Source organism: Lepisosteus platostomus, chromosome 12, assembly GCF_059453375.1.
Source record: "Lepisosteus platostomus isolate fLepPlt1 chromosome 12, fLepPlt1.hap1, whole genome shotgun sequence".
Classification (NCBI taxonomy): Eukaryota; Metazoa; Chordata; class Actinopteri; order Semionotiformes; family Lepisosteidae; genus Lepisosteus; species Lepisosteus platostomus.
In genome coordinates this window covers 43860260-43879483 of record NC_142622.1, presented here as the reverse complement: position 1 = coordinate 43879483, position 19224 = coordinate 43860260, and the positions used below count along the sequence as shown (strand labels likewise).

General features: G+C 38.9%; 2 protein-coding genes across 3 annotated transcripts in view; both read right to left on the bottom strand.

Moving 5' to 3' along the window:
- LOC148651609 (collagen alpha-6(VI) chain-like) overlaps nucleotides 1-10937 on the bottom strand; it is a 58515-nt gene extending 47578 nt beyond the window's left edge. For both annotated transcript variants that reach the window (XM_088602148.1, XM_088602150.1), the window contains exon 1: nucleotides 10818-10937. The gene's annotated coding sequence lies outside the window, so the exon portion shown is untranslated. The remainder of the gene's footprint in view (nucleotides 1-10817) is intronic.
- A 114-nt stretch (nucleotides 10938-11051) lies between these two features.
- Nucleotides 11052-18638, bottom strand: LOC148651608 (collagen alpha-6(VI) chain-like). Its single transcript, XM_088602155.1, has 6 exons — nucleotides 18112-18638; nucleotides 16976-17072; nucleotides 16168-16845; nucleotides 14637-14738; nucleotides 14073-14241; nucleotides 11052-13127 (listed from the first exon to the last, which is right to left on the bottom strand). The coding sequence occupies exons 1-6, from the start codon at nucleotides 18553-18555 to the stop codon at nucleotides 13049-13051; spliced, it is 1569 nt and encodes a 522-aa protein (XP_088458281.1). The 5' UTR covers nucleotides 18556-18638; the 3' UTR covers nucleotides 11052-13048.
- Between the last annotated feature and the right edge of the window lie 586 nt (nucleotides 18639-19224).

Below are 19224 nucleotides of genomic sequence, written 5' to 3'. Positions count from 1 at the left end.
GTGGACGTCTAGCCCATATAATCGGACAGGACAGGGATCTAGGGGGAAGAGCAGAAAAACCAGGGATCTGTACTATTTTTTTATTGCACTTCTCCTTGCAGCATGTCCGGCTCTTTCTGTATAGTTGGCACTCTGTTTTGCTGTTGTTAGCCTGGCTAACACGGAGAGACAGCTGCAGTAGCTCCTGGCAGACTTCTCTTTTGGCATTTGTTGTTTTTAAGTATCTACTGTACATCTAGGTTGTTGTTTTTTTGTTGTTGTTTTAGTTACAGGCTGGTGCGTTCATGGGGGAATAGGTATTTTTGTAGCTGCCCTGCAAACGCGGATCTAAGCCAAGCTCTCTTCTGTTCTTGCCTCCAGTTGTTTCAGGTTCGGGTAAAAACACCACCAAATTGCCAAGCACTCTTCCCTCTTCCCCTGCTTTACCCACCATTCACATCTGTACTCTTTCACGGCCCAATAGCTCCTCCTCTCCCCCTATTACACTTCCCTTATTTCAAAATAAGGCTATTTTCTTACAGCCAGATGGGCTCAGACCAAAAATGCTGCAATCCTTTGACAAACAGGCGAGTCGTAGGGTGCTGACCGAATAACTGTAACTCCTGAATTCAAGTAACCCAGCACATTTTGTCACTGCACAAAAGAAAGAAGAAACGTTTGAGACTTGCTTATTTACTGTATGTCGTTCTTCTTTGGAAAACTGAGCAGAATCTAGTATTTCTTACAAATTCATGAAAGGCAATCAATCCAGCACTGGTTGTTAAACAGCCTGCCTTGGACAGCTGGTTTGGAAGAGATGCTGCCATTGTACAGGCAGGCAAGGGCTAGACTTCCAGTCTCTAGACTTTTATATATAAGATTAAATTAATTCTTTTATACATAATAAGATTAAAATATTGTTATCGTGATTCAATACATTTCGTTCAAATTTTAATTTACCCAATTCAAAATAAACTATTCAGTAAGATATTTTTCTCACATTTATGAGTGGGTCGTAGCTCATCAATCTTAAATGTATATATTTTTTTTTGCCGATGCCAGGGGTCCTAAGGTAATGAGCCACACAACAAATTCTTCAGTTCTGATTTCAATATCCACTTCTCAGCAAGCTGACGGATTAAATTTGAAACTAAGATGGAAGCTTTGTATATTGTTTTTTGTTAAATAAAAAAACATCACTGACCAAACACGTTAAGTGCACCCTTCTGTTTTTGTTTTCCTGTGGTGTTTTTGTCCTGAGCCCTAAGAACTTTCTTTCATGGCTTGTGAGTCTTAACAGTTTTGATGTTTACGTCAAACCTCACACGGGTTTGAGGTTTGTAGTCATTTGGCAGGGATGCTGTTCACATTTTTCTCTGATTAAGAAAGATTCAAAAACTGTCCAGTTTTGCCTGTGTTTAGAACAATTGTAATTGGAAAATGGAAAGATTAACCAAGTGGATTTATATTCAGCTTTATATTTAGTTTTACAATATATTGTATGACATTGTAGTCAGGTGTGCTTCTGTAAAATACTGTATGTGCACTATTCTGTATACGCTGTGTACATACTGTACAAACTTGGGATGAAAGAATGCTCTATATTGTTCAACCCGTGTTCAACAGCCAAATTATAGTTTTTTGTGTCAATCGCTGTGTATATGCCGTGACATATGATGTTATTTGTCTTAAACTTTGCAATTTGCACGTTATTGTGGTCGGCTTACCTTTCATAAAGGGAAATTTATTTTTGTGAATCAGTGACAGCACACTCTTATGGATGGGTTATGTGTGTCATTCCTTAATCCAATCTACGTGACTGTGTAAAGATGTCATATAAATGTTGATATTAATATGCTATTTGCATCTTTCCTGGGCTGTTAAAATGGCTTATTTGGAAAATCCACTTTAATCAATAATCCAACTTGTGGAGGTTAATACAGAAAATAATGGAGTTGTTACATTTTTTGTAAGTCAGTACAAAGTAACATGCTCTACAGTACAAAACATCCTAGACACAATCAGGAATTATTCTATGTATGTTATGAGCTTCAAACAATTCCTAAACATGCTCCACCTATGTTTCTTCATATTTAAGTAACTTATTGTTTACAATGTTTAAACAATTGATCATACCAACTCAAGATTACCTACAGTATACATGAACAGCCAACATCGTGAATTGTAGCTCTTAACCAATCGCATTTACCAATCAAATCTTATCAACTCATTATCAGATTTTTCTACTCATTGATGACTGTTCCTCCTTATACATTTTTGAAGCTGAAAGGACACTTTTGTATTGTTTATAAAATGAAAGATTTATCAATATTTATTATTTAAAAACCAAATGACTAAAGTTCAAGAAGTAGCATTCACACAGAATTGCTTTTCTACCTAAAGAAGACAAAACATGAGCTGAAAAGAACTGAACAATGCAAATTCTACTGTTTGTCTTTCTTTTTCCAATTATGGATCACAATCCTTCCAATTCAAGGCAGACATGCTCCACCGCTCCACAGTGCCACCCATTTTGAGGTTTACTATGCTTTCTATGTTTTGATAAGTCATATTTATCTGTCTTGGTTATACATTATATGTCTTGATACAATATAAATGTCAGAACAGACCCTGTAAAGTGACTGAAAAACTGCAAGACCTTTTTCCTGAAACTTACATATTTAATCAGTGCTTCTGTTCACCCAGACACTGCTAACAATGATACAGAGTTTCTATTGTATTGATGCCTTGGTAATATTTTTAAATTAAATGTTTCATTTTAAGTATCTCGAACACTTAATAAACCTTTTTACATAAAGCCACACACATGACTTTTATTTTTTTTAAACATGCCAGTTGTGCCTGTACTATAACCCCTAAAACTATGAAGTAATAAATATTTGTCCTCATGACTTTTGTGTTTATGCTTCCAATGTGCAAACCTTTCAACTCTGCAACTCTTCAAAGAATGACTTTGAAAATGTGAATGTTGAAATTGCAGTTTAAGGAAAAGGATTTAAGGATTTGCAATATTGAAAGCTTGCTTTTTTTATTAAAGGAAATGAGATGGAGTCTGTTTTTTGTGAATCAAACTTTTTGACAGTTTAAATAGCCCTTTCAGACCACTGGACTATAATCAAAACACCCTTCTGGAGCAGGATATTCACAAAAATGCAATGCATTCAGTATATTGTACAAAAATGCAAGTTCCATTTAACTTTCTCTGCAATTTCTCTGCAGAAAGTTCCAAAAATATTTATTTCTGTATTTTTGCATGATACTTTCAAGAAAACCTGTATTTGTACTAAAGAGAAAGTGCTCCTGAGATATTTTATTGTTAGAAATAATGTAAATGAATTAGCTTATTTTAAACGATGAAATACAGAAAATATAAAAAGTGAACTATATGAAACACCTTGTCAGGTGTGAACATTTATAAATTTAAACCATAAGGAAAGATCAGAAACATTTTTTCCCTAAATATCACAGTTATGCAATACATGTTTTATTATTTATACTGCTTCACTTTCTGCCTACATTTTGCTTTCTACAGCTTTTTCTCCGATGTTTTGTTTGAATCAGTTATTTTTCCCCACAGCAAATTTTCCCCATATCGGAAAATATATAGACACACAGTGAGACTGTGCAATACATATATCATAACTTTGTTGTCCCTGGAGAAAATACACAAGCAATATGCAAGAAAAAAGCTCCAAAGTAAAACCAGACATAGAAAGATTGCAACTATCATTCACAAGCATTGTTTGCTGCAACATCCATTATTCACAACAAAAAAGTAAAAATAAATAAAAAGAAAATGCAATTATATATAAATAAAAAATGGATAGAAGATCTTCTTATTCATTCCTGTCAATTTTTTTAAATGTCGTAGAGAATACCTCTGTATTTTAGAATTATGCATGTCTGGGTTACTTTAAGCTTTTATAACACTAATCGAGACAAACTGCAACCAAAATACAAAACAGCACTAAAACAAAGTGTTTTCAGGCATAGGATCCTTTTATATAATTTTATGTTCCTTAATTTAATTCTGATTTGAACAAACCAAACAATGAAAATGCAATAAGGATGTATTAAAATTCAATGGTATACCGTATCAGACCAAGTTTAAAACTGAAAGAACATTTGGACAGAAATAAATCATGCTACTTACATGCAGTGGGTTGTACTGTATGTTCTGCTCTGACCCCTCAAGAAGAAAAAGTGAAGCTCTGCTCAATCATATACTGTACTACAGAAAACCACTCCTCTCTCTGTAAGGTACCCCTCCCAAATATTTCAACAAACCATAGCTCCATAAAATTAATAACAAAATAACTTCTTTCAGTTCGTAAAGATGCGTCCAAATTCAGCTAGGGAAGGTGATCAAGTTTCATTTTGTAAGACTTTTGTATCCTTCCTGTAAACGTTTGCAAAGAACTGCAATCTTATTTTTAAAACAAATATTATGCTGAACATTGACGGGGTACAGGCCTATGCCACGGTACAAATTTAATCACAATCCTCACATTCCAACTCCCAGAATACGTCAATTCACATTTCCTGTTATCCAGTTTAATACTGAACGGTGTTGCAGGTCGCACTCCGTGTATCGCTGACACATGACCAGGGTTAGCTGGCCAACCCCCAGCTCCATCTCCTTCCTGGTCAAGACACTCTACCCACCCCATGCCCAGACATCTCTCTGGAGGCGCTCTGGAGGACATGGGGCCAGTCTCTCTTCTCTGGCACAGCCCTGATCCAGGACTCTGAAAGACCTTCTTCATGATTAAGGCTTCCATCCTCTGGATGGACAGTCACAGCACAGTTAGCCCCTGCGAGGTCCAGTCTGAAATACCTGCTGTGGACCAGCTGGAAACAGTCCCAGGGTATAGTCAGATTCTCTGAGCGAGGGATTGAACCTTTCAGTAAATGTCATGAGGCTTATAGGGGTCTTGCGCGCCGTGTCAGCATCCGCACCACAGCTCAGACATAAAGAGCCTTGATCTAGGAATCAATATCTGCCTAATTCCCATTCTACACCCCGGTCCACAAAGAAACATAAATCCAGCTCACATTGTGCTTTGGCCCTCTGTGGAGTTCTTTCCAGTGTGCAGCAAAACGCTCATGCAGTTCCTAGCTCATTGGGTCTGTACTGAACCTCCAGGGAAGACATTTACTAGCTTTCTGACCCCCCTGATACAATGGAAGCCTAGGATAACTTCCCTTAGACAAGGGGCTCTTTTCTGCTCAGGCGGCGACTGCAGATGTTGACGGGACTGGGCAGCTGGCTTGCTCCCAGTGCGCATGATCTTGCTACACAAGCTGTACTCCCGGCATGCACATATGGAAACTAGTTTCACCATAAACCCAACGGAATAAAGACTGCAGTCATGTCTTCTGGCACTACAGGTCCACAACTGCTACAATACCTTCTTTTTTCTCATATGTTCTGGCTCACACCAATGACATTAAGCCACACACCAATTAACCCATTCATTTTCTGACATGACAAAAGCTCCTCAGGAACATACAGGTACGTATCTTGGCTCTGGATGGATGAGCGGAGTGTCCGTCTTTGATGTCACTGCAAGCTAGCAGGAACCTAGGGATTTCCCAGGGTCTCTGGCTCGTAGGGAGATGAGAGAAGCCCACAGGACAAATCTTAATTACATCACGGACATTGCTGGATATTACTAGGAGTACCTCATCTGACTTATTTTCTTCCAGACCAGAAGGTGAGGTCCAGGGCCAAAACAGTCAGTAACAATTTAAAAGAGTAGCAGTAAATTATGAGCAGTTATTCATCACCAGACATCAAGAAATAAGGCATTCGCTTTTTATTTATATATCAAATATATCATATATAATTAATAACTTAAAATACATACTTGGAAATCTGATTTGGGTAAGCTGTCCCTGCATGACAATGAGGAATTACAGTAAAAGCATTACACCGTGGGTTAACAAGAACAAGAAACTAATGGCATTTGAGTGCTATGTGAGTTTCCAAGTAAAGCCAGGCCAGCTGGCTTCCACTGGTGATATTATGTTGGCATCATAAAATCCAGATGCATACTTGGGCTCATTATAAGGTCCTTTAATAACTGGTAAGTCTCAGCTTGAAGGAAATAAAGACTCACGAAATTTAATGGACAAAGGCATGTAAATGAGCATTGTCAATATTTTTGTACTATTAAGATGTTTAAAATATATTTGGATGTTAACGGACCTCTGTATAACATCCCTTTTTTATTCTTTGTATTGTTGTCGCTGCTATTTTTGTTTGGCTTATTTTGGTTGAAGAGTTTAAAAACATGCAGCAGACAAAACCAGGAAATGACGACAGAGAAGATCAAATGGCTGGGGGCTCAAGAGAGGAACTGGACATGTGAAAGAAAAGCAGTTGATCAAGAACATCCCAATCGGCTATTCGCCATTACAAGACCCAGAAGAGATTATGCTTTGGTTCTCTGCAGGTGGCTGGAGCAAGAGGACAACAAGATTCATCATGGGAGAACGATGTCTGAGGGAGGGAAAACTAGGGCATTGCATTCAGAAGCAAGTTTATCCTCAAAGTCAAGCAAAACATGTTGTGTGAAACCTTTAGCAGCAAATAAACTCAGGTTTGTATATTCACTGCCACTGAGGGAGATGGGACTGAAAAACAAAGAGAACCAAAATGATCTTGAACTTCACCCAACCAATATCAAAGGGAAAGACAAGAACCTTAACAGGTGCACATCACGAACACAGCCAAAGGTGGTGTAGGGTATGACCAATACAAATGCCTGCTAAGCACAACAACAGTTAAATGCAACAGTAAAATGAAGCTGATTAGGTCTGGAGCCATGAGGTCTGCAGAACATGTAAGAAAGAAACAGTAAAACGTATAGGGTCACAGGTCAATGAACGTGTGGTAAAATAAAGACTTGCTTCAGAAGCAAAGGAAAATAAAGGCTGAAGGTCCTTAAGCTGCTCTGGGAGGAAGGGATGGTACCCTTTCAAAGACGTACAAAGCAGAACAAAGAAAACCTTGTGCAACAAGAGCAACCTTTTAAAACAACCCGTTCAACTTTGTAACACTCGTTTTCCCACTGATACATTTCCAGTGATAAATTAACTAAACAGAGCCCGAGGTATAGAGACTCCCTGAAGAAACACTCCCAGATCCTTAAAAATATTAAACAGGTCTCCCCTCTGTTATCACGCCCATTCATCCCCCAGAACACAGATGGACTGAAACCACACCTACTGTAAGTGGAAAGAGACTGAACAAGCAGGGAAAAGGCAATAGCTCCATCGACACCTGGATGCCTCCTCTAGGATCAACACCTTTGAATTTTGTACACTCTTTTTCGTACTCCCATTTGGTCCAAGACTGCACTTGGAATTCTCAGAATCTTGCGGATGAAGGTTGTGTGGATGGTGCAAGTAATTAATGGCACCGTGGGAGCTGTGACTTTCAAAATTTGTCACTTGATTTCCTGATAAATTTGGAAAGCAAGATGTTCTTCAATATTGTTGCACAAAGTTAATGTGTGTCTTCTGAGGAATCACATAATGGACACAACAGCTCAGATATCTGGCATCCCATGTGTCGCAGCATGTCAGGAGTACATATTTGTGATCAGTCATCACTCAACCAATTTAGAGCAAGAAGAAGAAGGAGAAGGAACACCATGTGGCCTTTCATGATTTAATTAATGTGTACCATGTGAAGTGATTACAAAAAAAATATTTTTTATTGTACCAGAAACCTACTTTTGGAAACTGCTGTTCTCCACTACATGTTATAGGGATATTTACCACATGGAAGTACAGAAAGTTGAAATGGTAATATTTTTAGAATGTGCTGCTTATCCACTGCGTTACCGGGTCCTGTGACTTCTCTTCGGACAAAGAGGTCATGTTAATTCCTCTAGGTGCTGATGGCTATACATCCAAACTACTTGTACAACTGGGCCATTTCAGTCAGATCATAGCAGCATTTTCAATTTACAGCTGGTTCTCTCCAATGCAGCTCAAGAGATGCACTGGCAGTCTCCCAAGAAGTACTTCTTCACATGTCAGGTAAAACAATGGAATTCTTCTTTCATTAGCTCTCACTTTCTTTCAGTTTTGAGATGAATCAGCTCTAGGATTTTGGCGTTTATTTCCCCATCTGGGGAGCAGAGATTCTGTCAGCTCTGTTCTCTCTCTCTACGTCTTCTCCTTGACCTCCACAGCAGCAATGCCAGCAGCTGTAGTAAGGAAAAGTGGCTCATTAGCTCTCATTAGGGAGGTTTTTTTAAGGCTGCTGTACCAACCTCTTTTCTTCCAGGCAGTTTATGCTGCTGTGGTGCAATCTCCTGTCTCTGGTAGAAACTTGTAACAGACTGGTACAGTATCTCTCTTTGAGCTGGTCTTTTATAACCTAGAGCAAAGCACACAACTTACACCATTTAAGGTTCCCCTTGCAGCATAATGTTTTTTTTGCACTCAAAATCCCCCATTTAGAGAGTTCTTCATGACAACCCCAAAATACAGCACACACTTCTTCCATTGGCAAACAATTGAATGACATTGACTGGCCAAGAAAAAAATTCCTATGACCCTTATGTTCTCAGCCATGATGAAGCATATTCTTACAGGTATTCAAACACTGAGTCAAGGACAATTCACTTAGCATCACAATCACATCCTGCAAAATTTAGCAATTCACTAATAGACAAATATGAGGTCAACAACTCCATACCGATGCAGGTAACATCTGATGACTGGATCATGTCTTGTGATCAAGCTAAGCACACTGTCTCCCTGGTAGAGTCAACAGCAACTCGGGTGAATGCTTTGGATGAGATGACTTAACACCAGAGGCAGGGCAAGAAGGATGGCTAATTCAAGGGTATTCAAGGGGGGGTGGGCTTGTGACTTTCTACACATACTCTTTGAATAAGGACGTCCGTAACATTGGATTCCATGCACAATTTTAACAATCACCTTCTCGAGCTGAAAAGGAGGTGGAAGGAAGTTGTGCGGAGACTACAAAGGGAGAAGAAGAAAGTAGACAAAAAGTTGTCCTGGGCTCGTTTGGGAACAACAGTGACCCACGTAATGCACTCCCTGGAGTCGGCATTCCAAGTCACCCCTCCACATGGGGCCAGTGGAAGGGTCTTAAAAGAAAGCACCAAGGGAATATCTAACAGCAAGTCGCCATTTTGGTTCCATTTCTTCATTGGAACTGCTGCTGGCAAGAGCCAAGTATTATTTAAGCCTAATGCGGGGATGTGTTTGCCAGTTTTTCCAAATTAAGTACATTTCGGACTGCATTCCCCGTGACCAAAATTGATGTTAAAACATTAACTACCAATCTTTCTATTCAAAATTAAGCTACACCATCACAAAAATTCAAAGCCTGTTAATTTTTGTTATGGCTTCATGTTATATTGCACAGACTACTATACCATACTTTCATGAATCATTATACTGTAAAACCTTAAGTGTTCAGAAATACCTGCTACCTCCTGGTGTGCTGCTTACAGAGTCTACTACAGTACTGTTTTTTTTTTTGTTACTTGTGAATTATTAATAATTGCATAAATCTAAAAATACATGCGCACATTGTTACAATGACTCCATAACCAAGCCAAGTTTCATTTCTGATTCAAACTGCATGCCTGTTTGCGAGTTTGTCAAATGTCATGTAAGGAATTGTGCCAGATTACTATAGCAATAGCTGACAAAAGCATACAAGGCTTGTTAAACTGTTTTTTTTTTTCATTAAAGGCAGACTAACAGACAACATAGACCCAGATGCGTCTCTCTATTTTAATAGTTTCAAAGAGAAATTCTTCAATACAAACAGATATTGGAAAAATAAGATCTTTCTTGCCATACATACTATATGTGATCAGCCTTCGCTCATTACAGCTCCTTGGTACATCTAACTGTAAATGAGGTGCACACAAACATACAGAATACATATTCAGTGAACGCCATGCTACAAACAAGAGACTATTTGGTCCACATAGAGTAGCTCTAAGTATAAACTACTAACTTCATGCTGTTTAGCCATTTTTTGTTTAACTGATGCATGATGGAAAAGAAAATAAAGAAATATATACAGTATACTGTATGCAAAGTAAACATACAGCCAGCTGAAGTTTGCATAAAGGTTGCATTTCTTCTCTTTTGAGCATGCAATAAACCTGTACTGTTCTCATACAGCCAATTGTCCAAACTAAGCAGGTTAATAGTTGTGGGAATGAAAGATGTCCTAGCTGAACCTAGGCAGTCTTAATCGATGCCCAGGTGGAAGGAGGTCAAATTCATTGTGCAAGGGGTGATCAGTGATTATACAGTATTGGCCTTCCACACTATCTTCTTCACATAGATGTCTAAAAGATGTTGTTGTTTTGTATTAATTTTGTTATCTTCACACTTATGCTCTGTCTGTGCTTATTACATTTACCTATACATTTTAATATCCTGTTTGCCATTGCTTTCCCACAATATCTAGAGAACACCGTATGCTAACATATACATTTAAGTCTCTCAAAAGCATCTCGTCAAAATCCATGTTGACCACCTTACATTTATAATTCTTGTTTGTGCTAAACTACCTTTCTCTGCTGACTGCATAACCCCAATGTAAGCATTCACCCCTTAACAAATTGCAGATTTCCACCCGTTAACGAGTTTTATAATCAAACTACAAGCATTTCTTCGAATACCTGCGACAAACTCAATGACGACGTAAGATGGCTCAAGTGATCTGCACACACGGGGGGGGGGAAACCTTCACAAGCACTGCTACTTTAATAACAAACAAACAAACAAAAATAACTAACACTTACTCTTCAAGAGCGCCACTATCGTGAGGCACTTTACATACATCGCAAAATTCCACTCACGAACCCCCACGTGTGAATGTGGAATGAACCGCCACTCACAATCTCATTCATTCACGAAACTCCTCTCCGGTGTGCCTGCGGTACTTCCTTACAATGGAGGCCTTGAGTGACCTCTAGTGGCAGGCCCTGTTATTACATCCCCTCTCTGAAACCAGCCAGCCTCAACACCACAGTAACTGTCTTTAGATACAGTAGATACTTTATTGATCCCGTGAGGGAAATTGCAGTGCAACAGCAGCTTAACACACACAACACAGCCACAGTGTAACGAATTATATAATAATAGTACAATACATGCAATACAATACAAGAGTTACTCACAGTCCGGACACACAAAGAACAAACTAGAACAGAACAGTACACAGAAAAATCGTATCACACATATGAATATAAATATAGATGTAAATATAGATATGGATGTAAATATAGATATAAATGTATTTAACGTAAGAATTAAATCTGCTGAAGCTCTTCCTTTCTAAATATCCCATATCACACTCTCTGTTTATTTCTGTTGCTGCTTGCTCTAACAGCAAATTACACAAGCAAGACATAGCTCTTAGAAATTCACTTCGATTATCCCCTTGAATGCCATTGCCAAACACATGATCATCTACAGTATGTTCTAATGATCATTTTCATAGTCTTAAGTCTAGTAGAATTAAGACCTAGAGGCTAATAATTATTTAGCTCGATTTTCTCACTTTTTTATGGATGGGTGTTAAAGCACATGTCCAGTGCGTGAATGTTAACTCTCGCTGGAATGCCTGTTGGGAGAAACTGAATGAGTCATCTGAATGTTGGAAGACAAATCCCATATGTCTCTATCAGGTCAGCAGGAGTTTTAAAATCACACAAAATTAGCTCTGAAAGTTAAAAAAACGTTATTGTTATGCCAACCATGCTTCTCCAGAAAGGTTTCTAACAATACGCTCGCACCACTCAAAAAGGACGAGTTTGTCTTATTTCTCCTAGAGATTCAAACCCATGTAATTAAATATGTGCCACCGGTACAGAAAATGAGCATTTTTTGGTACAGGAAAATGGTCAGATCTCTCTTGAGTGATATGCTATATCATTTGCAATCCCTTACTCTGCACAAGCATTTATCCAAAAGCCACAATCTTTCAATATAATCCTAATAATAATGATGATAATAATTATTTTTACTGTATAAGACATATACATAATGAAATTGTACAACAAGTTTTTATGTGTAAAGAGGCTTGGGTTTAGTACAAATTGTGAAAATTAATTGCGGTGTAGAGATCACCGAGATCACAAAAAACACCTGGAGTCACTGACTTGCCTGCAATTATCTTTCTTACTAAAACAAACAAAAACAGAGAAAAAAAAGATAATTGCCACGAATAGCCCAGTTTAAGATTTTCGCTGAGCTGCACCCAATCCAGAAAATACGAGAACTGTGAACCAACTTAATGCTCAACGTACATGTTAAAAATATTTTGTGGACTATATATTTAGTATGCATACTTTTATGCTTGAACATATAATAAAAAAAGAAAATGTACTTTGGAGGTCATACATGGGACTGAAAACATGTGGTCACTGTACATAGTTTCAAGTAGAGGTCAGAGTAATTAATCACTCTTGTCATTTAGGAAAAAAGAAATCTGAATATGCAACTTTAATACTCCCTTGTGTGTTTCTGTGAAATTGGAATCTTTCCCTTGTGATTCTCCTAATTTTCCTCGAACAAAATGTTCACAGCGTCTGACTGATGAAACTCCCTATTTTTGTATTGGTCTTCTTATATTTTCTAAGTACTGCCATGTCTTTCACTGCACAAGATTGATCACTTTGGGGAATCTGGTACTAAAGTCCAGGGAACTTGATGTCTTCATTTGTTAAAATGCTGACACACAAACAACAGAAAGCATGCTTTAAAATAATAGCTGGTTATATCCATAGTCCTATGTGCATTTAGGTTTTACTCTATGAGGGAGTACTGTGGAATAACAGTCTGGGTTCTGGACTTGCAACTGGAAGGTTGTGGGTTCAGGTCCAGTGAGGTGTGTGGCAGTTGTGCTCTTGCACAAGGTGCTCCAACCAAATCTCTCCAGTGAAAAGCCTACCTGCGTAGGTGGGTGCAAACGTAAGGTGATTTGGATTAAACTGTAAGCCACATAAATTTGGTAAAAATAAAAGAAAGTCTACAATGGGCTCCTGTCGGGGATGTATCCTGCCTTGTGCCTGTTGCTCGCTGGGACAGTCTCCAGTTCCCCTGCGACCCTGAATTGGAAGAAGCAGTTAGACAATGGATGAATGGAAAACACATACATTTTATTACATCTTCGAAAGGAAGATGCAGATACATTTGCTCATTGTAGCTGACAAAAAGTATTCAACCAAGCATTCAACCAAAGGGACTTTCAAAACAACTCATGAACAAAACTGTAAAAAGACAAAGATCAGGAGAAGGATATACAGTAAAAACAATTAAATGACATTTGAACACAGTTGGATTATTAAGGAGTAGAAAATGTATCATACCACCCAGCCACCTAACATTGCATGAAAGCACACAATAAATCAATCTTGCTCACCCACAAATCTTTATGTGCCTCACTAGGATGGCATTTTTGAGAAACGTGCTCTGGAAATTTCATAGTAGTGTCCATCAAAACTTGAGTTGTTTAATAGTTTGAGAAACATATGTTTTATTATTCGAGTGCTAAGAAATATACGATCAAATTATTACTGATGATAAGAATGAAAGAAATGCTTTGAAATTCAGTGCAGGGTAAAGGTACATTATAACTGAAGGGTGAGTGTACATTAAATCATGGGAGAATATATCCAGGGGATGATAAAACGGATTGCTGTCAGACCCATTACGAAAGACACAAAAGTGAATGTCATATGCAGGTGGCATGCTTGAACACTAGAGAAACATGTAAATGGGGAGTGGCTAAAATGTTTTTCGTTGCTATGAGATATTATCTAATCCAATTACAGTACAATACCACGATACCTTTCCTTTGGACCAGAACAGGTGCATATATAACACACGTTACGTCTGAATACAAACATGTTCCCATTTCATTTGTAAATGGGCAGAAAACACATTTACACAAAAAGAAGAGCAGCTCTGTATTTTTGTACTAAACTTCAGAAGAATGTTGGATTTAGGAATGCTTCAAGAATAAGGCCCCAGTTTCTTTACATATAATTCACCTCCCGCGAAGTCTGACAATTCCCTCCGTCTCCGTCTCCTTTTCCTCACTGTAGCTGTACGCCTGTTTGCTTCCATGAAGGTCTACAAACTCTGTAACGTACTGTTCTTGCTCCCCGGTTTCTTCGTCGAGGTGATGGTATAGTCCGTGTAAATCTCTTCCACCAGATCCTGTAAAATAGTCAAGTATGTGCAACTGTTTCGAAAAAGAGAAAAACTTTCAACAGAAAGTGAAGCCAAAGTCCATTGTGCAAAAAAACACAAAGTATTAGATAATACAAGGATAGTATTGTAAAAGATAATACCATGTGAAGGTTTCTTCCATCAGACACCTTCAGTTTTTACACCTTTACTTCAGCATGAAACCTGATTTACAGTATATGGTGACATACTGTACCTGGTTAGTTGCTGAAGTTGAGATTTATGCTTGATCAACAGTCTTGCTCCTTTACAGATATTCTAAATACATTATTTTTCTTTTACTGGGTTCATGAATACAGGTTAAAAAAAAGGAATATCCTTTCTGAAAAACTCCCTTGATGAAGTAAGTCAGAAACCTACTGTACCTCCTTCCAAATATTCTCCAGGGATACCTTTAGAGTGAAACCATTTCTGGAGACTTTCACATTTTCTTTGAACATCAGGTGGAGGATATGTGTTGATTCCACCTGCGGGAGTATGGATTTCGTTTAAAAGCTAGCATGGACAACGTTGTGCTCAAATGAACTGTCCAAAATACATTAAACAAATACAGTTACAGTACCATCTACTTCTCCTATGCAGCATCACAGTATGTGTCTGATATACTGTAACACACCTCCTTACCAGTATTCTCACTGAATAACTATGAGGGGGTGTGGAAGTTCCAGTCAACATCTGTTCATGTTTCCTTTTTTAATCAATAATATGCTACTCATTATAAAGTTACTCATGAACCCTTTGTCAACATGCTGAAAAAAAAACACAGTCCATAGTGTTCTTCCCCTTAAACAGTCATAACAGCTCTATGATGTTTTTATTGTGATCTGTGTGAAAGTTGCTGGGAACCAGTGATGTGAGGAGGTCGTTCTGAAAAAAGGAAACAAGATAGCTCTGTAATTGCTGCAGGTCTGAAGCGAAAAAGTGTGATGCCACAGAACTGCAGAAATGTCAAATTGTAATGAGTCTAAGATGGCTTCCCTATCAACACCATTACATGAAATGGGCCTAAGAAACACAGTGCGCTTATAAAAGAATAAACTTGAAATTGGAGTGAAAAAATTAAAAGTATAAAGAATTCAAGAGTGAGGTAGGGCCTTTTTTACAAAGTGTAGCAATTCATTGTGTCTACTGGTTTTCGGTACTTTTAATTACTTGTCCTAACAATTACTTGTCCAAAAATATCTCAGTTAAAGAATAATATTTCCAACAACTTCAGCATACAGAAATATACAGTATACTGTCTCTCCTCAGCCTGCTAATCCTCCTCAGCCTCCTGTGAAGTATTTCATTCTTTATTCCTGACTAAAAATATTTGAGTAAGTGATCAACTTACATATGGCACAAGTTTAAATGATAATATATCAAACACTCCCACAGTGTTTGTCTTTACCTCCTGCTTAAGTCTAATTGGTTGAACATCTCACCTGAATGAGAGGAACTCATGCGCATGGGGGCAATACTGATTACTGATTACAACCCCCATAAAACCTTTTAATTCATTCAGATGCTGTTCTGAATGAATCCTAAAAAATACACCTAAAAAAGAAAATTGAAATGAATTCTCCTGGGATTAGGAACTTGGCTCAAACTAAAGGAAGCCAGCAGAAGGCAAAATCAGAAGTGGTCACCCAGGACCCAAGACTGAGAATCCCAGTGATATGGGAATCCCTAACAGGATGGACCAGATGAGATTAGAGTCCAGGAAATATCAAGGGTGTTGAGAATCTTTGCAACGTCCATCAAAGACAAATGAAGTGACGCAAAGTAAATAGCAAACCTGTCACAATGTCTTTGCAATTGACACAGGACTGGGGGTAACATTAAAGGCCAGCAGAAGAACCTGGTCATTAAAGACCAGTACGGACCAGAAGGGAAATGAAATCAACGTCTCCTTACTGTTTAGAATGCGAATGAAGCCTTGAGTAAACCTTTGAGCGTATTCTATCCCATCATGCTTCGCTTCACCCAGACACAGCAGATGCTGTTCCAGTGGGACGCTCGCCAGTTTTTCCACTGCTGTGACATTGGATTGACGCCCCAGTGAAAGGGTGAACAAAGTCACGCCCTCACACTGAGCTAGCAGGGCAATGTGATCCAGCTTGGCTTGGTCCCACACGTTTGTCTCTTCTCCGATAACTGTAAAAATGACCTTCGTTGGTCTGGGCCTGGAGGACTTGAGCATGATATTGTGGATCACCCACTCCACAGCATGCTCAGTACAGGAGAAGCCACCGGTCTGCCGCATGTTCTTGTGAATGTGCCTTTTCATTAAGTCCCTGTTTCTATACCGCAGGAGGTCAAACTCGATCTTGACTGGCTCTTCTCCTCGCCGTGGGGGGTAGTTCAGTGTGCTGTGCTGCACCAGAGCCACCCTGGCTCCCCTGTCGGAGGTCCCTGGCTGGCTGCTAACGTCAAGCTGGTCCAGAATGGAGCTCAGAAGCTCCTTGACACCATCATACTGATCCGGCCGCACGTTCCAGGAGCTGTCCACTACCAGAGCCAGGTCCAAGTCCATGCGCAGAGGAATGGGAATAGATTTGAAGCTTTGGCATACCACTGAGGGACTGCATGGATCTGAAACAAGGAATAAACAAAAAAAAAAAAGCCCGTGCATATTACATGCTATCTACACACACTTATACATTGCATTAATAATGGGGAACCCTCCCCATGAAGTTTTTGTTATTGTTTGTCACAGGCTTACCGTAGCACAGCGCACACTGCCGAACTCTGTAGAGCTCCGGGCTCTGATCCTGTGCTTCTTCCAACACAGACACCATGAAACTCCCACTTTCATCGGCCTGATAATGAAGCAGAGAAACAGAATAAGCCTTGTTTGGGGATTTGTGGACTAAGGAGGTAGATCATGTTGATCAAAGAAAATGTTTACATGTGTTAATATGTAGAATTGGGCTCATTTTACAAACCCATTAAAATAGAGATGCTTTGGGTTTTTTTTTTGCTTTCATTCATTTGACGTTCTACAACAAATCATACAAAACAACAATATCATCTCCTTTTGCTTTACTTTTCTAAATTAATCCAGAGCATCAGTGGGGAGCAATTTCTAAAAAAGAATGTTTCTAAAAAGAAATCTAGCAACGTCATACCATCCAGCCCCACTTCAGAGCGTTGGTAGGGCTAAGTATAACGTGGTAGGAATTGGGCACTACTAATGCTTATTTACATGGTTACGAACAAGATTCTGAATGTTCACATGTACAGATGGTCTAATAATGAATGTACTGTAACAGTATTATTAACTTTAGACCAAACACAAAGCTCAACTACACTAAAGCTCTGTCACCTTCATACTCATGCAGAGCCATGATGATAATGATGCTCCCTCTGATGATGATACTAGAGCATCATGATTTACTGAATTATACTGTATGATACTAAAAACAAATGAACAAACTGCTGAATAAAAGCCAATGTTAAAACATGCAGCGGGTTTTTGTAACATCCATGTTACAATGCAGACTCATAAGAGTACAAAGTTAAAAATAATTACAGAAAAAAGGAAATACCTTATCAGCTACAATCATACTGACTTGTTTATACAAAAAGCTATTTATTTTACAGATCAAAAGAAGGCAAGTGAAAAAAAAAGAATCAGAACCCATATTCTGTTTAAGGTAAATGTATTAATATGCAACACGAACAACATATTACAGTTCCGAACTACTTCAAAAATAAGGGTAGGACACTAAACTCAGCTTCTGGGTATATTTTTACTGTCATCACCAACAGGACAGCACTAATTCTTAAGCAGAGGTATTCACAGATTCTGTACCTTTCACTCGTGTTTCAATAACATTTTGTTTTTTCCCCCCTCACCTCGAAAGCCCGTCTGACGTTGGGCACGTTCCTGAAGGCGATGACCACGGGGGTGATGTCCAGAGCCTTGAACTCCAGTGCTGCTGTCACAATAGGAGTGGCCTCCTGCGATGCTCCATTGCTGATGAAGATGGCCACCTTCCTCATGAGCACACCCTGGCGGACTCGCTTGAACACGTTCCTGGCTACGAATCTCATAGCCGCCCCGATGTTGCGGCGGCTGGTTGTTCTCATGGGTGGTATCTTGTTTATTGCTTCGATCAGTTGTTTTTTCCTGTGGTAGTCTGAGAAGCGAATGAGATACTTTGTGGTGGAGCTGTAGGAGACAACAGCCACGCGGGCCCCGGTGGGGCAGTTGCTTTCTGAGACGGTCAGATCCTGGAGGAGGTTCACGGCGATGTTCCGCATTCTCTCAAAGACCTGCGGAGTAACATCCTCGGACATGTCAAGGGCAACGACCAGCTCTGTTGGGTACACAGGGCAATCCGTCCTGCCTGGGAAGAAATCGACACATTCCAACAACTTCAACACACTGCAAGACGGATATTGCAAAACAACAACAAAAATGGTGCAATACTAAAATAATTTCATGCTGCAAATGAAAGCGACCCTTTTATTTCCACAGGTGTTCAGGTCCTTTGGCTCACCAAGGGCTGAGTATCAAGTAACCAGCCAGAAAAAATAAAATAAAAACCTCTTCTGAAGGGAATTTATATAAATGCTGAATTGATACACATTTTATAACAGTAAGATAGAAAAAATATTACTATGTCTCATTACAATTCCAAATTCCAAATGAGTCCCCCCCACAGACACACACAAAATCAAACTACGCAAAGTAGGTTTTTACATTAAATGAATTAAAGAATATACTGTGTACTATTTTTAATATAATATGGTAGAATGCTATTTAGACCTAAAATTGATATTTGGGCAGTTTTTATTTAATTTATAAACAGTCTGATCCCTACAGGAGGAGTTCTGAGAAGGTTTAGAAACATGCTGTATGCATGTTTGCACTGTACAACTTTTCTTATAGGCTGGATGAATCTGGCAAGTTAGGCCTGATATAACTCTATAACTAAATCAACAGACAACCCCTGTGGATGCAGT

Bases quoted from the DNA above. Each gene is read 5' to 3' on its own strand.
- LOC148651608 (XM_088602155.1), bottom strand. From the start codon at position 18,555: ATGTCCGAGGATGTTACTCCGCAGGTCTTTGAGAGAATGCGGAACATC. The intron at 16,846-16,975 runs GTAAGCCTGTGA...TCCTTGTTTCAG, and splicing joins GCAGTGTGCGCTGTGCTACG to ATCCATGCAGTCCCTCAGTG. The intron at 14,242-14,636 runs GTACAGTAGGTT...ACTATTTTACAG, and splicing joins TGGAGAATATTTGGAAGGAG to GATCTGGTGGAAGAGATTTA.